General features: G+C 30.8%; 1 protein-coding gene across 1 annotated transcript in view; it reads left to right on the forward strand.

The window, feature by feature from the left end:
• The window catches only part of LOC118201535 (uncharacterized), a 205154-nt gene extending 178995 nt beyond the window's left edge, over positions 1 to 26159 (forward strand). Inside the window, exons 20-22 of the mRNA XM_085809493.1 lie at positions 1146 to 1240; positions 6293 to 6475; positions 18177 to 26159. Coding sequence (XP_085665619.1) covers positions 1146 to 1240; positions 6293 to 6475; positions 18177 to 18332 — 434 coding nt within the window. The 3' untranslated portion in view covers positions 18333 to 26159. The remainder of the gene's footprint in view (positions 1 to 1145; positions 1241 to 6292; positions 6476 to 18176) is intronic.
• Positions 26160 to 26406: the final 247 nt, after the last annotated feature.

The raw sequence follows: 26406 nt of genomic DNA on the forward strand, positions 1-26406 counted from the left end.
TTGTAGAAGATTCTTTGTGCTTAACTTTATGTTTAGAGATTTCTTATAAGCACTTTAAAAGTGTTATTTAATTTTGAGGATATATTTTATTCAAACATTTTTTAGTTATTGAATGAACTGTTATAACATATGGAGAACCATTTTCTTAAGATGAACACCTCTGTAAGTGACCAGTGTAGTTTTGAAACTTTGGCATTTAATCTCCTCTTTCTAAGATGACCAGCTTCATAGAAGAGAAAATCACTTCGAACCGTAAATGGTCAGCTTAGAGAAGGTTAAATGAGCTTTCACATTTAGGTCTATTTATATCCTTTAGTAAACATTTAATTTTTTTATTCCTTTATGTGAAGAAGGTAGAATTATTTCATGTTCTTAAGACATAATTAATCATTTTGTAGCAAGTGACCAGTAATCAGTTTAAAGTGAAAAGATTAGTCTACGTCTTGATAGGTAAATATTTTATCATGGTTGCTGCTATACTGTTGTGGAGTTATCACTTAGGTTTTCTTTGGTTTATTTTATAATGGCAAAACACACTAGGGCTATATGCCCAAGAGGAAGAATGCTTTTGTGGAGGACTTTCTAAGAGAAACATGCCTGCACATTACACATTTTGCTATTTTCTGATGGTTTTAAATAGTTGCAATTTATTTCTGCCACTGGCAGGGCAAAAGTTTTTTCCTGACCATTCTATGAAAATAAAAGAATTTTTATAAAATGTATCTGTTAAACCAACTACTGAAAACTTATATTTAAATAATAATGTACACATTTGTGGATTTATTGGTACGCTGTGAGAATGATTTTATCTTTTATTTTTGTTCTGTCATCAGTATTGCTACTGTTAATTTTTCTCATATCTATTAAATTATATGACGTATTTATTCACTCATGTGTAAGTGATTTTACTTTTTTAAAACTGTTAATGATATAACAATGCTGATCACAATAATTTTACACTTCCATTTTTTCATCATATTATTAAGTTTAATGAAGACATTCTGTTTAAATTATTTTCCATCTTGAAATAAAACTGCGTAATTTTGGGTAAATATTGTAAATATTCTTAGTAAATATGCATACTGTTTTCATTGATAAGGATGCTTTTTTATCTGCATTTTCTTTATTTGTATTCAACTATTTAGATGGATCTCGAGAAGATTTGATGAAGGAAACAAAATCAGCTTTTCCTGCCAACATAAAATCTCAAAAACCATCCATTTTGCCACCTAGAGTTCCTGTAAGTTGTTAATAGCCTGGTTTTATTGCTGTAATAGCTTCCAAACTCTGATGATGTTTTATTAGACTTGATATTTATGTTTGAAAACGTTTGTTTAGAAACATCTTTGCAATTGTAAATTGTTAAGTGTAGTTTCTGTTTTCTAATTCTTAATAATAGAGCAATGAGCATTAAATTTAAAAGTACAAGGTATTAAATGTTTAAAATAAAATGTTCATCAAATAAGCAAATTAGATTTATTCCATATTGAATTGTATTGTGTGGTAATGCAAGAAATGATACACATGGGAAAACTGCAAGTCATTCATTAAATTTCAGTTTTGATTTAGATAATGTGTATTGAAGAATAAAAACTAATTTATATGCAATCTTTAGAGTTACAAATCTCAAAGCTTTTTTTCTACCCCCCCCCCATTTTTTTAGATAGTTTTCATAAAATGATATTTCAACATAAAAAATTATGAACTATCTCATGTGAAATTGTGATATATATAAGTATTAAAATTAATTAAATCAGGAGGGTTTTTATTTTTTGAAATGCAAAATAGGAATAAAAAAAATCTAAAAATGTAAGGCAAAATTAACATAGATGAATGAAAGTTGTAAATAAATGCATAGTTCTGTACCGGTAATTTTTGGGTTATTTTTGATAACACAGTGACCCTAAAATTACTTAACTTCACTAAACCAAAAAACCTATTCATGGCTAATTTTCTTTTCGAAATTATATCTGCTAGCAATGTAACTATTTTTTATGGAGGAAAAGAGAACTAAATATATATCCAGAAGACATGCAATGTATAATGTAAAAGTTCACCATATTGTTAATTATAATTAATAGCTAATCATTTAAATGATGATGATGATAGTAATATGCAAATCTGTAACAGCTGAACAAAAAACGTTAAATGGTGATTTATGCATTTCCAGTTATATTATTGAGCGATCAAAAATTGCCAGCTTGGTACTTATGTTAAAATGTAAGCAATGGTTTGAATGTTATATATTTCAAACAACTGTTTCAAAATCTGAAACTTCTGTTGATTTAAAATTTTATGCATGAAAATGTGGGATTAAATTTATTATGCATTTCAAAGAGGCATTTTTGATTTTAAAACTGTAGTTAAATTTTTAAAGCTATAAACTGTGTGGAATTCCGTAATTGAATAAGATTTTTTAGTGTGCTGAATGTATCTCTAATGCTCTTTTTTTCTTTTAAAATCTCACATAATTTAAATGTAGAAACATTTGATATTCAAGTTGTTAAGAAGTAAAGTCACTTTTTTAAATAATTTTAGAACAGAAATTGTTTCTTCCATTATTCATTTGGATTTTCTACTGTGAACTGCACTTTTTCATTTCTTGAGCTTTTACATCTTTTTAAGTGAAACCTTCCCAAACTTTACTCTCTTTTAAAGGTTAATTGTTCATGTTTAATCTTTTAAATAATTATCCTCTGACAAGTCTATTTGAAGCATTAAACTGTGAATAATTAATATGCATTTTTCAACTGCAGATTTTCATAGGTTTAATTTTTATTTTTTACTCCTTTTAAAGAAATCTTTAACTGCTTTAAAATGCTTTAGTAGTTGCTTACTGTTAACTTCATCTAAATTTACAGTTGAAATGTTTCTCAAACATTCCAAGATAAGTATAATTTTCACATAAATTTATATAAATTCAATCTTTAGAAACTTAAGTGCTTGATTTTATTATAATTTTTAGTGCTTATTTTATAACTTTTAAAATAATTATTTATATACGTATATTTCTGCTTGCTTCTATGTTTGCACGAGACATTTTCTCCTTTATTGAATACATAATATAATACTGCATTTCTGTACCTGTTCTTTTATTTCTTATGTGTATGATTTGGTTATTTTCCATGAGTAATTTATAGTAGTTAAGACACAATAACATGCCGAATAAATACCAATTCAGAAGTCAAACAACAAAAATCAGCGTTATATTTCACAGGACTAGTTTCGATGGTTTTACCGAAGCACCATCCTCAGCTGCAAAACTGCAAATGAACAAGATAGGAAATAATGATTAGATAAGATAAGAAAGCCTGGACAAGAATAAGCAAGTGGTGCCATCTGTTGGTGAAACCAAAACTAAAACATAATTTCTTTAAAGGCCGAAGGCAAATTTGGATTGAAATTAAGATCGTTAACTAGAACAGAAAGATTTTTATGAATGTGAAATGCCTCTAGAAAATCCAGTTCTCCAATGGAAGATGTTTTTTGAATAATTTTGGCAGCAGAAAAATTCAAAGTGTGATTTTCGGACCAACAATGTTGAGCAACAGAAGACTTCTGGGTTTCCTTTTTTCTAACATATGCCTCATGTTCCCTGATGTGAAATTTTAAGGCTCGCTTAGTTTGGCCAATGTAAATTAAACCACACTGGCAAGGAATCCTATAAATACCCCAGGAATTCATATCCGGAATGGGGTCCTTGAGTATGGAACTCGGAATTTTATTGATGGGAGAATAAACAACCCGAAAGTTAAATTTCTGCAAAATATGTGCAACTTTGTAGCTAATTGATGGAAAGAAGGGAATGACAACAGAATTTTTATAATCTCCTCTTTTATAATATATAACACATTTTGTTTTCCAAAATAAATATTACAAGCAAACTGAGGGATTAGCCATGGGAAGCCCCCTCAGTCCCATCCTGGCTGATATCTACTTGCATTATTATGAATCAAAATTGTTTGAAACTTTAAAATTCCCGGCATGGTTCCGCTACGTAGATGATACTTTTACCCTGTTTGAAAGCAATAAAGATGATTTAAATAAAGTTCTTTCAACAATGAATTCTATTGATCCTGCTATTCAGTTCACTTTTGAACTTGAGACTTGCAATTCTCTTCCGTTTCTCGACATTCTGGTCACACGTAACACATCCAACTTCAGTACTACGGTTTACCGTAAACCTTCATTGGTTTGCCTTCCACCACACTTTAAATCATGTCATCCAACTAAACAAAAGTTAGCGTCATTTTATTCCTATGTTTTCCGTGATCTTGAAGTTTGCTCCTCCAAATTAGCCTTTGATGAAGAACTAAATTATTTAAAAGCAATAGCTATTGACAGGGTCTTTTCACCCAACATTATTAATCAAGCAGTTAAAAAATTCTCATCTCAGCACTCTTGTTTTAGGAGATTATAAAAATTCTGTTGTCATTCCCTTCTTTCCATCAATTAGCTACAAAGTTGCACATATTTTGCAGAAATTTAACTTTCGGGTTGTTTATTCTCCCATCAATAAAATTCCGAGTTCCATACTTAAGGACCCCATTCCGGATATGAATTCCTGGGGGTATTTATAGGATTCCTTGCCAGTGTGGTTTAACTTACATTGGCCAAACTAAGAGAGCCTTAAAATTTCGCGTCAAGGAACATGAGGCATATGTTAGAAAAAAGGAAACCCAGAAGTCTTCTGTTGCTCAACATTGTTGATCCGAAAAGCACACTTTCAATTTTTCTGCTGCCAAAAAAAATTATTCAAAAAACATCTTCCATTGGAGAACTGGATTTTCTAGAAGCATTTCACATTCATAAAAATCTTTCTGTTCTAGTTAACGATCCTAATTTCAATCCAAATTTGCCTTCGGCCTTTAAAGAAATTATGTTTTAGTTTTGGTTTCACCAACAGATGGCACCACTTGCTTATTCTTGTCCAGGCTTTCTTATCTTATCTAATCATTATTTCCTATCTTGTTCATTTGCGGTTTTGCAGCTGAGGATGGTGGTTCGGTAAAACCATCGAAACTAGTCCTGTGAAAAATTTTGTAAATATAACACTGATTTTTGTTGTTTGACTTCTGAATTGGAATTTATAGTAGCTTATGTTTTTCCAGCACATTTCAGCCACTCAGTAATTGATACCTGCTTATCTTTAGCAATTAAATTCATAAATCTTCATTTTCAGAATAATTTATATTTCTGTTATTGATCGTTGTTGTTCAGCTTCATGACTGCTTATTTTTATAACTTGCAGTCACTTCTGCTTACAATTTTAAATGTGCTAAGTTAGTTTCATTTTGCTTATGAAAGTAAGCTTGGTAATTATTTATCAGCTATCTGTTGAATTATTAATTTTGTACTACTGTATTTTGTTTTTATTACATTTTTGATTGCATATGTTGACATGAGAGTTCAGACATTGTAAAAGATGTCTGGGATTATGAGGCATTTTAGTGATTAGTGAAGTGAGATAAGGATGAATAAGTGTATTAAGCTCATTAAAGCAAACTGGATGCAGACAAATAGCTAATCATTTGAATAGTAATTCGCAAATATCTTTAGTATGTGGTATAAAGAAATGTACATGATTATATGGAGAATAATATGTTTATTATTACAAAAACAAGAATAGTAAGAATTGTGCAGAGTTGCCTATTGACATTTTCATTCAATACATAACAAGCACAATTTCAAGTACTATTGAAGGTATCAATCTATCAGTGAGTCTATTTAACAGCTTATTAATCAGTATTTTTTAAAGCAGCTTTACATGTCCACATTAATAGAAAAATACGTTACTGTTTACTAAATTTAACTTAAGTGAAATATTTTGTGTATTTTATCAAAAATGAATTTTATGTAAATGAAGCATATAGTAATTTTCATTTTGACCACAGGATGAATATATATATTTTTTAAAAGAGGTTTATTTGGTTTATAGGTATCAGTGAAATGATTGTTGCCATGTAAAAACACTAACATTTTGCATTATAATTTCAGAGGGAAATTTTTCAAGTTATTTAGTGAAAACATATTGTAAAATTTGACAAGTTTGTCAGAAATATTAAATGTATATCACAAGAAAAATCTTTTGCAATAAAAGAAGTAAAAATATCCTAATAATTGTTGTGTAATATTTGAGTCATCATTCATTTTAATTTTATCTAGCAGCCTTTGCCCATCTGAATTAATAAATAAAATATGGCAAAATGTTGAACATTTTAAATAATATGTGTAGAATTATGTTCTGTAGCTATCTGAATTATTAATTCTAGTTTTACTATCTCATCTGCAGGAGCGAAGCAGCAGTCGGGATCGCCGTCCTAACAATTGGCAAGGTCGACCTGTACACTTGTGGACAGCAACGCAAGTGGGCCAGTGGCTGATGGTTCTGGGAATGGAGCAGTATATTAAAAGTTTCCAGGCACATGACATAACTGGCATTCACTTACTTAATCTTGATAGTGCTAAACTTAAGGTAGTTACCTTTTTTTGAATTTTGCTCATGAAACACAAGAATTCTTGTTTCCCTCTTTAACTATTAGCCTCACTTCTTTCATTCTAGCCTTTAGATATATATGTCTTATGATATACCTGCCTACAAGATTAGAAAAAATACCATGATCTAATAAGGAAAATTAATATATCTACTGTAGCCAAAAGAATGAATAAAAAATTGATCTGATAACTGTCTGCTAGTTTTTATAAGAATTGAACAAAAGCATTATATGAGATAATAACTGTTGGCTGTATTAAATAGAAATTAATTCATAATTTTCTTCACTTGATGCACTGCTCAACTTTTCACGTTCATGAGCATTATCCCAAATTAAATCTGAAATAAAGTCAACTGTAGCATTTAAAATTCTGATGTTCTTGAAACTATACATAGTTATTACGCAGGAAATTATCTCCCTGATTCATTCACACATCATTTTTATACTCAGTCATTTATTTAACCTTAGGGTATCAAATTGTTATTTTTAGCCATTCACTTTATGTAACCTTTGAATTTTATTTTTGAGTGGTTCATTAACTGAGACATTAGATGATTGTTAAGCTGAAGTTAAACATACAGGAATCACAACTCTAGGAATCAACTTCATTCGCCATGAACACTTTGTACTTCATTTTTCTTATTTGTCATTCTTCATTTTCCATGAGAAAAGTACTTAAAATTATTTCTGTCAAAAATATGACATGAAAATAAGGATGTGAAAAGATACATATATATATATATATAGGCTAGAATTTCTACTATGTGGAAATCCAGAACTCCAGTTATCCAAATTGTTTATTCTTCATTCTAGTTAAATAACAGTAAAGTATTCAAGTAAAATTAAGACTGTTACATTGCGATGAAAAATTTGAAGAAATAATACTTATTTTTTAAGAAGATATTAAATTAATCCTTTGGTCGTCATGAGTGAGCTCAGCTTACAAAAAGATTGTATGCTAAAATGGTTACAAGTTCCTCTTATGTTATGCATTCTGCCCAAATTTTTCCTTAATGCACACAACCAAACTGATGTCATCTTTGGAAAAAATTATTCTTCAATTTATAGATGAGTATGAATTGGAGAAACTATTTGATTTTACTATTTGAAAACAGATGGCATCATAGGTATTGCATAATTTCCTGAATGATGGGGGATTTCATCATGCATCCTTGAATTACTTATTTTGCATTTCAGCAAAAATATTGTTAATGAAATGTTGCCAAAAAGAAACTGTTTAATAGTATTTCTCTTTATTTATGATTACATTCAGATGAAGATGGAATTTTAAAAAGTGATCATGATAACATTTAATTATTCTATTGAAAATGTGGGTATTTGTTAGATGAAGAAGTTAAACTAAGAGAAAGAATAATATTGAAAGTGCAAGTAATCATGTATAATTAATGAAAGTTTGCTTATGCAAATTTGAATCACATTCACAAGTGCTATTGATGTGCAAGTATGAGTAATGAAGATAGAGTATTTTTGTTTATTTCATCATGAACATCTAAATTAAATTTTTTCTGAAATGCATCACTGTACAACTGAAAATGCAATTTATCCAAGAATAAATGGCATCCATATACTCGTCAACAATCTGTATCAAAATGGAGTTATTTAGCCCTCAGTATTAATAATGCAAGTGCTTTATTATTAATAATTTTATGTACTTTTCTCATGGAAAATGAAGAATGACAAATAAGAAAAATGAAGTACAAAGTGTTCATGGAGAATGAAGTTGATTCCTAGAGTTGTGATTCCTGTATGTTTAACTTCAGCTTAACAATCATCTAATGTCTCAGTTAATTTGTTAAAAATTTAATTTCAAAACTATGAAAGAAATAAAATTTTAAAGAAATATTCCCTAATGTTTCATAATGTTTAATATTATATGTGATAGAAATTTATTTTGTATGGTTACTCTTCAATTGCATCAAAGTATAATTGCTAAAATTCTTAAAATCATTTCAATAGTTAAAGTTCTGCTAATAATTTATAAATCTTCATCTTCCAAGAGATCTGTTTTACATTTTGCAGTGTTGCTGAAAATGAGAACCATTTAAAAATAAAAAACTGGGCGAAAAACGGGTTGCATTTTTGAATGCCACTGTAATGGAATATTGCATGTAAAAGGAAAGCAATCACTACTGATTCTGATAACCTCCAAAGCATTAAATTAAGTAAATGTACATTGCATGTACACTGGCATGAAATTTTCAAAGTGTAGCTTACAAATATCACTGAAAGAGCAATTATATACTGTAAATGAGTTGCACTGTATTTATTTTGTCATGTATTAGTTGACCATAACAAGTTCTTTTCTGAAAACCATCTAAGCACATTTAGTGATATGTAAATGTTGTCATTGCACAAGAAATTTTTATCTTATAAAATTCAGGTTAACTATAGTTACTTTGTGTTAATCTTTTGATGTGTATCATTTTGTTTATTATGTTTTATTTTTATTCTTATGGTAAAGAACCATGTTCTTTTACCACCAGAGCAGTAGACAAAAGAATAGAATTTCCCAGTTGTGTATCTAGACTGTAGTAAAGTATCTGGATTGTGGGAACAAAGACAACTCATTTGTCAGATTTTATAATTCCCTCCCTTTCTCTCTCTCTCTCTCTCTCTCTCTATATATATATATATATATATATATATATATATATAATATTGAAAAACACAACTGCTTTATCTGTGGGATAATCTGGTAGGTTATTGAGCAGTCTACTCTTTGTTCAAAATTTTTTTCATAGAGATGTTTTTTAGTTATTCACAATTCTGAGATATGCATTGAGAATGTAACTCTAAGCGAAACTATCAGTTATTTCACAATTTTGTGATATACATTGAGGAGTGTAATTCTGTGAGTGAAACTAACTATCAGTTATTGAGTTGTGCAGCATCTGTCATTTCATTACAGAGTTGCCAACTCTCCCAATTTATGAAGAAGACTCCCAATTTCCGACCGTTTTCCCATAACCCAATTTATAAGATATTTCTCCCGACTTTCTCTTGTTCTTAAAATTTCTCATATTATGTAGCTTAGCATAGTACTTTGTTATTTGCACCAAAAAAAGTAATTTGGGAGGTCTGAGAGCACTTGGTTTTTCTTTATATTACATATAAAATAAGACCAAAGTTGTTTCATCAGTGAGAAATTACAGCACACTTCTGCTTTGTGAATGAGAACATATGTGTCTGAAAACATTGCGTTCTGGTTCTCCAATAAGCATCGAAGCGCCACTGCATGTCATCTGGCATATATTAGCCCAGTGAACACAAAGCAAGATCAAGGTTGTTACTTCGTTCATCTTACCACTAAGTGGTGTAGTGCGCATGCTTTTGCAAAATAGTTTAAGAAATTACAATCTTTTGTTTATGTCTGCAGAAGAGGTAAAATACTCAAGTAGTTTTCAAAAATTGTTCACAGGTGATTTTCCTTCTATTATTTCCTCTAGGAAATGGAATACATATATGATGTGGACCGTTTATCATTGTGATTTTTCGATTTCGCACGGGGAAAGAGATGATGTTCTCAAACATATGTGTACACAAAAACATAAGGACAACATAAGTTCTGTTGGGGAGAAAAAAGAAAAATCAAATTTTCTGTGGAAACAAAGGACTACAAAGTTAATAATGCAGAATGTGTGAATGCGTGTTCTGTGCCTTTTTAGTGGAGCACAACCTGCCATTGAATGCATCAGATCATGCTGCAGCTTTATTTAGAAAGATGTTTCCGGATAGCGAAACCACTAAGAAATAAATACTTAAGTGCAATGACCAAAACGACCACAATTGTTAAAGAAATGGTTATGAAAAATAAATCTTCAGTTACTGAATGCATTAAAACAGTTCCATTTTGCCTCTTTACAGATGGAAGCAGTACTACCAGTTCAAAAATGTACCCAATTGTGGTTTCTTTTTTTAATCCAGTGTCTTCAGAAGTTAAGTGTAGTTTACTTTTGTCCCCACTTAATATATCACAGCTAATTATTAAAACTTTAAAATAAAAGGCAATTCCTCTGGATAATTGCGTAGCACTTGGTGCTGGTAATGCACCATTAATAGTAGACTTGAAGACAGGTGTTGCAGGCATCTTAAAAGAAGGAAAATTCAGATTTGAAAATTATGAGGTGCACCTGTACCTCTTAAATGAAAAATTGGCACCTTCTTTACCATTAAGTGTAGATGAACACATTGTTGATTATCTTGAAAGGTATCTGAACACATTATCTTGAAAGGAGTTGTAAAAGGAAGATTGAAACAGTTCCAGCAGCTGCATAATGCTGAAATAAGAAAAATTGTGAAACATGTATGTAACTGCTGGCTGTCTCTAAAGAAATGTTTATCTAGAATCCTCGACCAATGGAATGCAATTCTGACATTTTTTTTTTAAGTAAGAAGTAAATGCTTCTGGAGTTAAAATAAAAAGCTGTGTTGAAAGTTATAAAATACCTAAAGTAAATGGAGATGCATTTACTACTTCCACTATTAAAAATAGGTATGAGAAAAAGTAATTTCTGTGCCAGTGAACAATTTAAAGTTCTCAAAATAATGCTACAAGTTATAAGCATAAAGCTAATACAAATTTTTCTCAAAATTAAAAAAAAAAAATTGCTCAACAAGGGAAAAGTTTTATGGTTACTGTAAATTTATCTTGTGAAGAAAGAGTATTTATGTTTTTGTCACCTTAACAAAGCTTTTTGCTTTTTGTTTTGTACATTTCATTTTGTTATCATTCAATGTTCTTAACACAGTTCTGAAAAACAGAATTTCATTAATTAATGTTTTGCAATCATTGATTTATGATCTGTTTCTTTCTATGAAGACATTCTGTCAAAGTTTGTAAAACCAATCTTTGTTTTGCCTTCTAATTCTATATGTGATGTGATTTATGGTAAAACAGGAAATCAGAAGAAAGATTAAGATTTGGTAATAAAGCTGCAACTAACAAAGTAGTAGAAGAACTTTCAGAGGAAGACAAAATTATGTTTTATTTCTGCATTTTAGAAGCTACTTCTTCTAAGTATCTGATTACATACTACATAAACTTCCAGTCAACTATGAAGTGATTTTACATGCTAAAGTTGCAAATGTTTCTGATCTCTCAAATGCATCTTTTTTTGGTATAAGATTTCCAGTTTAACTTCATTTAGTCATGAAAAATGATGATATTGCTGCTGCAAATGTTAGATTACAATAGCAATTTTACAGTGTATAGGTAGAAATCTTAGATAAAGTTATAAAACCAACTAAGATTGACATCTACTGGAATTTAATTGGAAAACTAAGAGGTGCTGATGGAATTTGAAATTATAGTGAACTATCTAGAATGATGTTGGTCATCCTGACAATTCATCATATTAATACAGAGTATGAGAGGAATTTAAGTGTTGTGGCAAAAACAAGGACTAAAAATTTAGATCTAATATTAGTAATGACACACTAGGAAAACTTTATTAGCAAAAGCAAGCCTACAGGGCAATTGCTGTGAACAAAAATATGAAGTTTCTGAACAAAAGCAAATTCTGCCACTGTTCAGAGCATTTGTGCAAAAACTGATTATTTTTTATGTAAAGATGCAAGTAATATTTTTTAATGTTTATGTATTTTTGTACTATTTGCATTTAAGAATTAGTAACTGTTTAAAGATAATTTATTATTAAAAATATATTTCTATCATTTAAAAAACTTTTTTGTTGTTGAGAAAAATCTCCTGATCTTTGAATGTTGTTAGTTGGCAAGTTATGACATTACCACAGATTCCACACTTGGAAGGAATCTATTGAGTATATACTTTTACTCTGCTTAGGCAGTTCAAGAAAATCTGTTATTCTCAGCTTCCTCTCTAGTTGCTGGTTTGTGTTGATTTATAATAACCAGAATTAGACAAGATCCCAATCTTTGTAAGGAGCTCATCAAGATCAAGGAAGTACACATATATATAATGTGAAAGCAATGTACGTAGGTAAGTTGAAAAATAAGTTTCCCCTGTCGACTGTGGTCAGAGTTGTGTATGAAAGTCAAAAAATAGAATGAGACATTAAAGATATGACATACCTTTATTTTTCCACATAGGTACCAAGTACATTGAGACATTTGTCATATCGCTTGATAAGCTTCAAAAAGCCCTCCAGGAAAAAATCAGGGCTTTGCATATGGAAGCCATTTCATGCCAGAATCGAAGGCCGCATCTATGGAGTGGAAATATCCGTCGTCACCTGTCCGAAAGAAGTTCAAGACAACTCCCTCTGCAGGTAAAGTGCTCCTCACAGTTTTCTGGGATGCCCAAGGAGTTTTGTTGCTGGACTTTTTGGAGGTTGGAACCATCAATGCTACGCGCTACTGTGACACCCTGTCGAAATTGAAAGAGGCGATTCAGAAAAAGCGGCCTGGCCTTCTCACATCTGGCGTTCTGCTGTTGGATGACAATGCCAGACCACATTCGGCGACGGCAACGCAAAACCATATTGCAACTCTTGGTTGGGAGCGCCTACACCATCCGCCATACAGTCCTGATCTTGCACCAAGCGACTTCCATCTGTTTCCGGCTTTGAAGATCTCAGGGGAAGGTGCTTTGGAAGCAATACTGAAGTGAAACAAGCCGTTCAACGCTTCTTCCATATGCAAAGCCCTGATTTTTTCCTGGAGGGCTTTTTGAAGCTTATCAAGCGATATGACAAATGTCTCAATGTACTTGGTACCTATGTGGAAAAATGTCATATCTTTAATGTCTCATTCTATTTTTTGACTTTCATACACAACTCTGATCACAGTCAATAGGGGAAACTTATTTTTCAACTTACCCTCGTATATAGCCTTTACTTCATCATCAAAAGTAGTTTTGAGTTTACTAAGAGATAATTAGTGGGAGGTGGCCTTACAGATAATTCCAGCTTTACATCTTTTGACACTGTTAGCTTGAATCCTACCAGTATAAAGCCCAGTTCACACCAACGCATTGACCAATCAGAAGCGGTATTTTTCAAACGACGGGAGACCACGTTAGTTGGCGTAACTTCAACTTTTCACTGCTTGACGCATCAGTTTCAGGCATCTTTGTTTCAAATATCCAGTTTATGCTGCAGTTTTTAAATGATTGCACTTTCAAAAATTCTTCTTGGGGGGGGGAAATGTCAAATAGACTAATCTTAATAAAAATGTCAGATAATAATAAAAAATGCATATGCTAATAGAATAGCTTTATAAATTATTTAAAGTAAAATGCTCAAGTTTATTAGCAGTAATAAACCTTAATAACTAACCATAAATGATATATTCTTGGTAATTTTTACTGAATAGTCTAAAGCAATAGATTGTTATGAGAAAATAATGATATATTTTGAAATCCCAAATTTTGAATTTTTCTTAGAATCGATTTAAGGTTGCTCTTGTTGCCTAATTGATAAAACGTTAGCTTTTGGAGTTTTGATTCGAAAAGATTTTGGATTCGAACCTCACCAGTATTGGTGTTGTAATGAAGTTGGTATTTTTAACCCCTTAACTGCCGCTGGCATATATATACGCCTTGCTCAGCCGAGGCATTAACTGCCCTTCCAAACTACTATCATTTTCTTTGAGCTGTTACCCGTAAAATTATTCGCAAAGCTTTGGAATGTAACACCACAATGACCTTGACAAAGTATGCGAAGGAGGATATTATTTCAGAGAAGTGTGGGGAGAAATTGGAGAGAGAGATGTGTCTAAAGCGGTGAAAGTAATGACTGCGCGGTATTGGCTGGTGTTGTTTGAGTAAAACATATTTTTTTTATTCTGTGTCCTCCATTTTCATTTACTTTTTGTAGTAGGTTCCAGGAATAAAGAAAAATATAACGGATGTTTCAAACCCATTTATCTTTTTTGAATTATTTTTTTGATGAACTGCTCGTGCTTCATATTGTTACTGAAACTAACCATTTTGTAGACGCATATATGAACCAACACCTTGCAAACGAAAAATCAAGAACAAAATCATGGCATTCAACCAGTTCAGAAGAAATGTATGTTTTTTTAGGCATACTGACTTCACAAGGTATAACACTGAAAACTTGCTTTACACTTTACTGGTCTAAAAATGAACTGATCGATACTCCATTTTAGGAATCTTTTTTATTATACTTACATCTTTTTATTATACTTTTACTCAAAACATTAAAATTTTGTGCATTTATTTTTTTTCTTTTATTCTTTAATTTTTGAAAGTAAACAATTTTTAGAAAGTAAAACTTGCATTTATTTTCCCCGTAATACATCACATAACTATGCACACCTGTGTGAAAAACCGTGGCGCTGGGAAATGAATCTTGTATGTTTTCCGCTGCAATTAAGGGGTTAAAAAATATTTACCAAAAAATTTACCACTACTTTCAGAGTACCCCAAGCGGTTCTTCAATTTCTAAAGGTGAAGTATGAAAACATAGTTTCCCGCGAGACACCTTAGCGCAGAGGTAACATGCTCATTAGAAAATTCAACTGGTGCAAGGGGCTTGTATTGCGGGTTCAGGCCTTGCTTTCTCCCACCTTTCATGATGGTACAAATACACCAGTTTTTTTTTTTTTTTTTTAATCTACTGCGACTTTTTTTGGGGGGGGGACACAAGAAGCTTGCATTACATTTTCATTGACTTTAAACATAACTTTCACTTTGCGTTGTGTGCATTATCCTTCTTTTGACAATGAGCCTTTGGCATAATTCATAAGATGATCTGACTATTATGATCTGATTCTATTTCGCTGACATGAGAGTAACAAAAGCGATATTGGTATTACTATAAAGTTTCTGTTTTAACCTAATTTAAAAAAATTAGGCTTCTAGGCATACTTCTATACTAAAATACTTCTAAGCATTTTAATGGTTTCATGTTTGTTTTTCTGAACATGCATGATCATTTTTTGGAGAACTCGTACATGAACATAACCAGAAGTTTAATCTTGATGATAATTTTTCATAAATTTAAAGAACTTTTGCGGGAGCATTAGCAAACTTTCTAATTGTGGAATTCAGTTTTGAACACAGAAAAGAAGTATTATGTAAAATGCAGTTCCTTCAATATGGTTTATATAAAAGTGTTTTTATAAAATAAACCTGTAGGTAATGGCTCTTCATTAATACATAAATGACCAACTGGAATAATTACAGTTACATTTAAGGTAAAAAATATGTGCATGATATTAAGTTTAGTAATGCGGTAAATCCTACATATATTTAAACAAAATATTCTTTTTATTGCATTATTTAAACCAATTAAGGGAAGTTCATACATTATGCAGTTACAAATTTTTAATTATCATTCAACAAAATTCATAAATAGAATCTACCACGGGCATATAGAATTTTTCCGAAATTTCTAAGTAAAAGCTATTAATTAAATAAATAGGGAAACAAAAAGCATTTTACACAAATTAAAAATATATATATATAAACTAGGAAAATAAAAGAAGGAAGGAAGGAAATAAATAAATGTTAATTTAAACTTAAGGGAAAATAGTAAGCAAAAAACTTTCGAATGATTTTTTTTCCAGTCACTAAACAAAATACTGATTTGTTGAGAAATGGAAAAACTCATACAATCTAAAACTGTCAAATTATGTGATTTATTTTGCAAAACCTTTAGTTCATACCACATTGAACACTATAAGACCTGATAATACTCTATATGAAAGCATAGTTTTGTAAAACTGATGAAATCTTCTATGCATTATGGATCCTACCAGTATCCATTATGGATCCTACCAGTAAGTAAATTAGTTATATACAGCATTATATATATACAATGATCCTTTTTTGGGGGTATCCTTTTCCTATCTTCCAAATGATTCTTTTCTGTGATATTCTGACAAAAATTATTGTTCTGCTTTTGGATAAATGGTTCAATGAGGGGTAGAAATTCATTGAAATGATGAGGTGTCCTGCAAAAGTAATTAAAAGAAATTACAATGTGTTCAAGTGCATTTCTTCAATTAAATTATTTCCATCTCCTTGCTGCAATCATCTTTCATATATTAATATAAAACACTGCATTCTGCTTGTCTTACATAAAGCAAGAAGTAAAATAAGTTTTAATCTAGCAGAAATTAAATTAATTTTAATTAAGAAAAGGTAATTATAAAAAGTCAAAATACTACACGAAAATTCACGTTTTTTCCCCCAAATTTAGATGTCAAAAGCCATCTAGGGTGCACGTGTGACAACTTTTAAAGCAAAATTTTCCACCCTGGTGTGAATCGACATATGTGGAAAGCATTTTTTTCTAAGTTGCCACATTTTGCTTCAACGGCCCAATGTGAACTCAGCTTAAGAAAGGTAACCAAGTGTCAAGAGCATATCTGCTTCTGATTGTATTCATTGCCATAGAATGTAGAGCACCAAAAAACAGTTATTTTAAAGGAGCCCTAGTGGGTTTTAAGTATATGCGGTCCATTAGCATGCTGTTTCAAAAAATCACCAGAGGGGGGTGTTTCATCAGTTTTGCATAGTGTTTTAGCAGCTAAAGAGATTCCTTCCCTGTGCAAAATAAAATTTTCTGAACTGGAGTAATCCAGATGGCTCTCGTAAAGATCCTTAAATTCTGAATGGGTTGTATAGTCTCTTAATTTTTTGACTGAAGTAGTTGTGTTTAGTTTATAAAGGGGCCTTAACATTTTTTAACTGGTCTTCTCAGAGATAATAAGGATAGATCATACACAACCCCATCTAGCATCGACCAGTCTTTTAAGTAATGTTATTCAGTTAGAACGCCCATCTTTCAATCAAAAGTAACTGCTAGGTAACTGAAGCTCTGACAGTGTTGTACATACATATAATTATAAAAGATATCAAGCTGAATAGCCTTGTGTCACTTGTGGCTGAGGGGTTAAGACCGTTAAATACTGGTAGTTTGACTGAACACAGGCAATTTGAATGCAGGCCAACAGGCTGTCTGCATGGATGTTTGTCATAGCTTTTTTCTTACATGTAATGGGAATATGAGTTAGTGGCCATAGAAAATCCTCCATAAAGGTGTCCCTTCACTTAGGTAGATAGGCCGGGTTTGCTTTGCTATATCAAAATAATCATAGCCAATAAGCTGTTTGCAAAGCAAGAAAATATGGCATGCCATCCTGTCAATCTTGAGTGTCATATCAGTTTCGGTTGACTAAGAATGTATTCCTCAAGTACCTGATTAAATGCTCTCTCAAAACTCATCTACTAGCTCTTATTTTTAGACTGAAGTAGGCAAAACTAAATTGTCAGGATGTATGAGAGCTTCGATACTTTCAGATTTTAAAAGGTAATAAAATAATTTCTTACCTTTTAAATAAGTAAGTAGTAGCTGCTCTACTGTGTATGGTAGACCAATGTTAATTTAATTAAAATTATTAAATAAAAGACATGAAAAAATGCAATAAACATTTTTTAATTGTAATCATCAAGATATAATCTGCTGTGACATGATCGCAAAACAAAAATTTCTGCAAAATTAACATTATAAAAAGAATTCTCAAATAAGAAAACAAAATAACAATTCCGTAAATCGGAAGCAATGTACTAAATAAATGCTAATTAAGTTTCACCCAAAAAAAAGGGGGGAGAAGAATGCACGAAAAATTATTTGCAAATCAAAAGCAAATATATTTCAAGTTCAACCTTTTTTTATACATATAATGAAGTTTTTATTTTTTCCCCAATAGACCCTTGGTGTTAACAGCAGCAGTGATAGGTCAGTAATCAAGAAGAAACTGAAGGAAATGAAAGCACTACTGGAAAAAGAAAGGAAAGCTCATGAAAAAGAACAGAAAGCTCTTGAAAAGCTGCAAAAGAAAGCTGAAAAGGCTAGGAAAAAATAAGTCATTTTTTTATTTTCATATTGTGTGTAAAACTGAAACAAAATATTTTTACTTCGCTGCCACTTCCTGAAAAGTGCCAAAAATGTTCTCTTGAATTATTTGTACTCTCCTATGTGAATTGAATTGCTCATGAGGCTTTTACTTTACTGTTTTTATGAACCTGTAGAGCTATTTTAATTTTTTGTTACAACTTGCCCAATTAGTCATATTAGTTCTGTTGGAAATTTTATAAATTATTTATATTTTAGTATTTATAAAAAGTATTTGTTAGGTTTTTATCATTTGCTATCTCTTTATTTGTAAATAACAAAATGTGACGTGAATTACTGATATAAAAAATGACCATTTTATAACTCTTTTATATATTTATACGCCAATGCTTGTGTAGGATTATACACTGATATATATGTTTGTGGTTTGTATTTTTTTTAGTGATATTTATGCAGTCATTGGTCAGTTTTTAAGCAGTATAGTAATAGAACATTGGTAACTGCTGCCTGTTAGGCAAAGGAAGTTTCTTGAAAGTAATTTGCTGTTAAATTACACAGTGAAAAGACACCATATTTATGCATTCACTGCCATGGTACTCAAGTTTTGTAACTTAACTTTAAATGTTCCTGCTTGTGGGTGGGAAATTTTCTTTCCCCCCTTTTTTTCTGTATTTCATTAAAGTTTTCAGTTTTTATTTTAAATGTGCAATCAAATTTAAATTTCTTGTATTTTTGTATATTGAAATAGCTCAAAAGGACAAATTTATTTCCAGACAGATATTAAAGCTTAATAGATTTTTAGCACTTTCGTAGTAAGGAATTCAGAAGTTTGTGAGGAATGTGTTACTGTAGTCTTTCAAATTTAAAAGAAATGTGTTACCATGCTGTATGAGAATAAGCTGTTCTGCCAAAATCAAATACTTCATCTATTTGAAGAGAAACACATGAAAGTAAAATTTACAATTAGGCAAAAATGCAGCCTTAAATTGACCTAATTTTGAGTAAAACTTGATTGATATTGAGCGTAATAAAATATCATCTTCAGGAGCAAGAAGGATTTTTTAAATCTGTGATAATTTTTTTTGCCTAATTTTAAATCTGTCTGTTCATTTCATTGTATTTCTGCAAAATGGGAAAGGCAAAAGAAAACAAAGGAATCTAAGTTTATTATTTAATTGTGAAGACAGAAGTATGATTTACCTTAAAATATAAGTTTGAATTTTAGTTATAGATTTTTTTAATAAAATATACTTTTAAAACTTGTCAATCTAATTCACTGTTTGCTTTTCATGAATGATTGTAGAACTGCTTGTAATGTAATTTCATATCTATCATATATTATTTGCTCTTCTGAGCAAGAAGTTGCATTTTTTTTAAGTTTATTTTTTATAATTCGTATGTGTACATTAACAAAATGATTTTGTGCTGTACAATTCCTAATGTAAGGTAGTAATTACAATTACCTTTTTGAGAAATTAAATTTATTGCAATTGATATGATGCATATTAGATAAGACTGGCACATTTCTTCATTACTTATATTAGGTGTTGTATGGCAATTTTTGTTTCATATGAACTTTTACATCATTAATAGACTGCTCTGCTGAACAATTAAGGTTTCCTGGTTTCATCAGAATAAATTTTTACTAATTTATTGGAATTAGTGTGGAAAGGAAAATGGTTTAAATTTTTAGAGTGCTTTTCAAAAAATAGTAAATGAAATTATTTAGTGTATATGTAAATGCAGTATGAATTCTGCAATCCTTGTGTAGTCAGTTAGTTCAAGGGAAATGGGTGCTTTTTCTCTGTGTGCATGGATAAATTAATGTGGAAAACAGAGATAATATAAGGTGTTTTAGATCTTTTAGCTCTAAAGAATAGCTGTAGACATTGTCAATTATTTTATTTTTACAAGGTATTTACTGAAATCACATTGAAATAAGTCATCTTGTTAGAATTATGTGACATATAACTCCCCACATACAATATTTTAAAATTCATTTCTACTTTACACTTGTGAGTTTCATAGAAATATTATTATAACATTTCAGTTTAAATTGTGTACCTCTATATCTTGGTATGTATAGGGGGTATGTATATATACACTGAAGAGCCAAAACACTATAACCACTTACTTGAAAACGCATTTTGCATCCTTTCATGTGCATAACAACTGCGACTCGTCCCGGCATGGATGCCTTAAGTTCTTGGCAGATGACTGGAGATAGGTTGTACCAAATGTCTAAGCAGCAGTCACACAAAGTCTATATATTCCAATGGTGGTGTTTGAGCTCTGAGCTGCCAATCCATGACATCCCAAATGTGCTGTATTGGTTTAAGATCCAGCAAGTTAGCTGGCAAGGTATTTAATTGGAATTCATCGTCATGCTTCTCAAACCACTCCAACACAATCTGAGCTCTGTGACAAGGGACGTTGTCCTGCTGGAAGATTCCATTTATAGTTAGGAAAACAGATACAGTGCAAGGGTGGAGCTGATCCACAGTTATGTTGAGATAGTCTGCAGCTTCCATGGTCTGTTCTACCACAAGTAAGGGTCCCAGAATTGCCCATGAGAACATCCCCCAAATCATACCACCACCACCAGCAAACAGTGCATGACCTGCTGTACAGGGGAAAGCAACTGTTCACAGACATGACTGTTGACATGATGAATAAGAAATTGTGATTCATCCGACCAGGCAACTGTCTTCCACTTATCCATTGTCCAGTTTTGATGTTCCCGGGCCCATTGTAGATGTAGTTGACGAATGATGCTTGGTCAACAGAGGCACATGAGTGGGACCTGTGCTGCGCAGTCCTATATTCAACAGTGTCCAATGAACTGTGTGTTCCAAAACACGTGCACTTGGACCTGCATTGTATTGTGCTGTCAGCTGAGCCACTGTCTGGAGCCAATTTTGCTGTTCCAAGCACGACAATCTCAGACACCCTTTTTCTTTGATGACAGGTTAACATCTGACACTGACATCTGTGGCTGGTTTCACTGTCATGTATCCACTTTGCATAAATACTAATAATGGCAGATTGTGAACAAGCTACCAATCATGCAGTTTCATAGATGCACGTCCCGAGTCTTCCGGCAATTACAATCAATTACAATATCAAATTCGCTTAGATTAGCAGCCTTTCCCTTCACTCGCAAAAGTAAGTGCAAGAATAGTTCTTTACCTTCTGTAGCAGCAGTTTAGTACCATTCCTACTTAATAACAGGCCCTCCACATCAGCCAGACATGTTCATTGAAATATATGAGAGTAGTGATAATATTTTGACTCATCAGTGTGTATACATATATGTGTGTGTATAAATTGAAATTAAAAGCAAATTGAAGTCATATTTACAAACAAAATTTTGATATGAGTGAAAACATTTTTTAAATGTAAATAATTTTGTAGTAAAATTTAAAATAGATGACAAATTCAAAAAATATATTCAGATACAGCAAAGCTAAAATAAAATAAAAATCTGAAAGCTTTCAGATTTTATATTATGCCCAAAGGGACTTTTTTTAATATTTTGTGTATTACCCTTACTTGTTAAATATCATGTTCTTCGAACTTAAAGCATAAAATTCGACAGTAATATCACAAAATATTTAAAAGAGCATATTTTTAGAATATACGATCCACAGTTTCGTGCTCTGGAGATAAAAAAATTTTTCCGTACAGTGGGGCTTCCAAATGCCCATATTCGAATGGAGGACTAAATTATTCAGAATTGGATGTCTCTAAGTACTGTTGTTTCTTCACAGTGCGAGAAACATACATACATTCATGCAGATTCTTCATTATTTATTTTTTTAATATAATGCAGAGCTCTAATATTTGGTGGTAACAATTTGAAAAGTCAACTGACACTGACAGTTAACCGACGAAAAATGCCAAAATGAAATTAACAGCTCTTCTGGGCAAATTGCCCCTTTGGGCTTTAAAAAAAAATTGATCAAAATAATGTGAAGAACCCTTCTATAAACCTGATGAAAGAGTGAAACAAAATTTATAAAATATTAAACGATTTTACATTTCTTATGACATCTTCATCAGGGGGTTAGTTGCCCAAGGAATGTAATTTTTGAATTTCATATTATTTTTTTAATTATTGCCTCTAAATTGCAGCAGCTTTTGGTGCACAATTTGGCCACTGATTTATTATATTTTTCCTTTATTTTTATGTTATTGTAAATTTATATATATATTATATGTGTTTATATTAATTTTAAATTGTGTGCTTCTTCAATTGCCTTTTCATGGCAATTGTGTGCTGCTTCTTCAATTGCCACACCATCTTGTTTCATGTGAAGTGTAAAAGAGCATATGCTAATGAATTTTAGTCATGAGATGGACAAATTCTGTTTTTTATTTTAATCAATAATCTGCATGGTCTGTATCTGGATAATCACTTCAGAGCTTAATGTGCTTTATCTGTGTAATTATAAAATCAGTATTTGTTACAATCAACATGGTTTTTAAATTTACTGTATTGCAATTATGTATTATGCAACTATTTAACTTCTGGATATGTTTTAATAGTTTTTATTCTTTTTTACAAATGTAGTACAAATTAAAATAATCTTTATAAGAAAATGATTCTCAGCAGATGTATGTTTGATTTTTTAAAGAATTTTTTTAAAAAAGATTTTAGTGTTTTAAATGTTATGGTAATGTTAAATTTATTCATCTAATTCATGGACTCTGTATTCATAAACAAATGAATAGTGCATGGTGATTTGGGCTGAAAATTCCTGTCGGTCTCATATCTAATGCCAAGCAGGTGAAATATTGAATGTTTTGGATGTCTTTTCCTGTTTATTTTCAAATATTTAGATGAATCTTTTGCTTTTGTTTCCTAAAGTATAATTTAAGAAAAAAATTCTTAATTAAAAGTGATATAAAATATCATTCTTCAGTTTACGTATACAGTCAAAAGTCGTTAATTCGGACACCCATAATCCGGAAGCATAAGATGTTTACGGCTGCGAATATGCGTGTGCACATGCGCATAATACGTTTACGAATGCACGTTTAATGTATAACAGACGGTATAAGCTAAGCTAAAATTATTTAATTCAGTTAATGTTGCAGATTGCGTTGTTCCTTAATCTTCGAATTGGATTCAGCTTATTATTTTTTGCAGACTGTTAGAGCAATTTTATAAAAGTAAGCTTGAACTTTCGATTATGTCAAATAGAATTTCCGATATATATTTACTAATATGTAAAGGATCTACAAAGCAAAGGTATATTTCAAAGTCCATTAAACAAAAAGTGGAATTGCTGCAAAAAATGGATAAAGGCATATCCTTCGTTTCTCTAACCATTCCGAAATATGTTTATCAATTCCACGCTGCTCTGCGGCGGGGGGGAACGCCGCAGCGCACAAAGAATTGGAAGTTGATCTGTCAGCACTATCCTTATCTTCAGGGCAGATGTTTTTATTTTATTTTTTATTTTTTTGGATTATAATTCCTTACTAAATGTAGTATTTCATCTCGATGTACTCTGTCTTTGATATGATTTAAATCAAATTCCTCATCATTATAATTCGCTTCCGATACTGAAGAAAGTGACGCAGAGGTTATTGAAAACGAAAAAATTTCGATTGACAAATTAGTCGATATTCTCGACACAGCAATTATAGGACTTGAACAGCGGAACTTTGTAACTGAACAAGAAATTATGTCTGTTTATAGAATTAAAGAGAAAGTATTATCACATAAAACGAAGCAACTTAAACAACTTACATTGAAAGAAATGTTTAATAAAGTAAACAAATAAATATTAAGCTTTTTTTTTTTTGTAAATGTTGATACCGTTTAGATCATAATTGTTCTTTATTTCATAAATTACGGTTTCATATTTTTAATCTTATAATTTCTGCATGCCATCTTACCAGATTTAAACTGATGATCTGTAATCCGAAAAAATCAATAATCCGAAGTCCCGACGAGACCGGATTAACGACTTTTGACTGTATATTAATAATAATGGAGGTAATATTCAATAGTACTTTTATGTTAGTGTGATAACTTTTTTATTGTAAAAGAGGTGAATGAAAAGGTTGAGAATAATTACAGACTAATATTAAGTACTGCATTTTGTGTTTATTTGTATTTTACTCGTATGTGATTTCTTACTTGCTTTATTTATTAAGCAATGAAGTGATACAAATTTTTGAGTATATTCATTTTATTTATCCTTAAAGGATGTGTGATATCTTTGTTCAGTTTCTTGTTGAGCTTTAAGATAAATTTGTCTGTAAATGCTGTAGAATTTTTCAAGTGTAACTTATTATTGAAAAAATAAGTGTTGAATTATTTATGATTAAGTGCAATCAAGCAGCCTCAAACAAGAAAAAATTTTAAGATAATAATGTTAAATTTTTAATTGTGACTGTTATATTTTTCAAAATAACAGACATTTTCAAGGAATTAAAATGTGCCATTATGTTTGATCATTCTTATTGTAAAATTTTGCTGACTTTCAGTGACCTCATATTTTTTAAATGTGAATAATGTTAAATTTTATAGTCCCCCCTCTGTGATGTAACCTAATGTGTTCTTGTAAATAAATTTTAAAGCGGTTTTTGTCCTATATTTTAAATAACATGAGTATTTGGGCATTTATTTTAGTGCTGCTGTAAATTTTGATGTAAGATTGTAATTTAATATTTTATTTATTTATTTATTATTTTTTAAAGTTTTGTGTAATGCAAAATTTGAAAGATTGTCACAGTCATCAAAAATTGCATCTATAAATCTGAGGCTTTGAATGAGTTTTAAAGCATGGAATGAAACTTGATAAATTATAAAATTGTATCTTAAACATCTGACTTTTTAAAGATATCTTATGTTTTAATTGACTTATTTCTTTTTAAAAAAAAAATATGTTGAATTCTCCAAAATACTGCTTCTTTCATTTGTTTTAAATTCTAAATTATCATGAGCTGTCAACTTATGCTTTTTATTACTAAATCAATCTATAAAAATTGTGAACAAATATATATTAATATGTCAGCAAATCCAGCAGCTACCAGGGGCCTTCAAATTATAAGATCTCAAAATGGCTTTTTACTAATAATAATACTGTCAATATAAAAATTAATTTCAAGATGAAAAGATTTTATTGTGTACGTGTTAACTGCTGGCATTTTCATTTTCTTCAGTAAAAGGAATTTAAATCACTTTCTCAGTCATATCTGCCATGGTCATCCGACTCTTACATCATTTTTTATTGTTATTCTGTATATAGCATTAACTGCCACAATAGCTGCAGTGCATCCTGTCATTTGCTTTTTATTCCCCCATAATCTTTTTGACTTATATGTATTATTGTTATAACTAGCTCATTAATGCTGTTTGCTGTAAAAATAAGCTTATCAGCTTAATACTAGCTCATAAATTAATATCATAAGCTTTCAGATCAAAGAAAAAGTTTTACTTGAAATGCATGTTCTGGTAGACAATCAAATTTCATTTTATATTTATTTTATTAAAACTATCACATGCAGCAGTGAACAGTCACCAGGCTTCTGAATGCATCATGATTATATCAGTTCCATGGCTTAGGGATGCATGCTTGTATCTTCACATTTTTTATGTACGTATGCATGTTTGTATATATTGTATTACTACAGCTACTCTTATAGGGCTCAGAACTCGTAACCATTGGGGGCCCACATATTTCTTGATTTTTTTCTGATTGTAAATAAACTAAAATTTAGTCAGCTATTTCATAAAAATGTCATGTTTCAAATGTAATGAAAATAAGGTATAAAAAAATCATTTGTGGAAGTCCTTTTCAATAAAGTGACATCAGATATTTTTAGGCTTTTATTTTATTCAGTCTAGAAAACTAGTGTTGCATTTTGCCATCTTATCTTATTCACATTTTTTCTGTCTAAACCAAATGACAGCCCTTGTATGCTTTGCTTGAATTAAATAATGCAGTCCTAATACAAACATAGTTATTAAACTTTTTGCCTCCCATCTACTTAAAAAAAAAATTGACCTTAATCTGTAAACAAACTGAATATATATGCACTTGAGTGATGTAATATGCCAAGATCAG

This window comes from Stegodyphus dumicola, chromosome X2 (assembly GCF_044657685.1).
Source record: "Stegodyphus dumicola isolate Sdum_Otavi_A_Nest chromosome X2, ASM4465768v1".
NCBI classification, from domain to species: Eukaryota; Metazoa; Arthropoda; class Arachnida; order Araneae; family Eresidae; genus Stegodyphus; species Stegodyphus dumicola.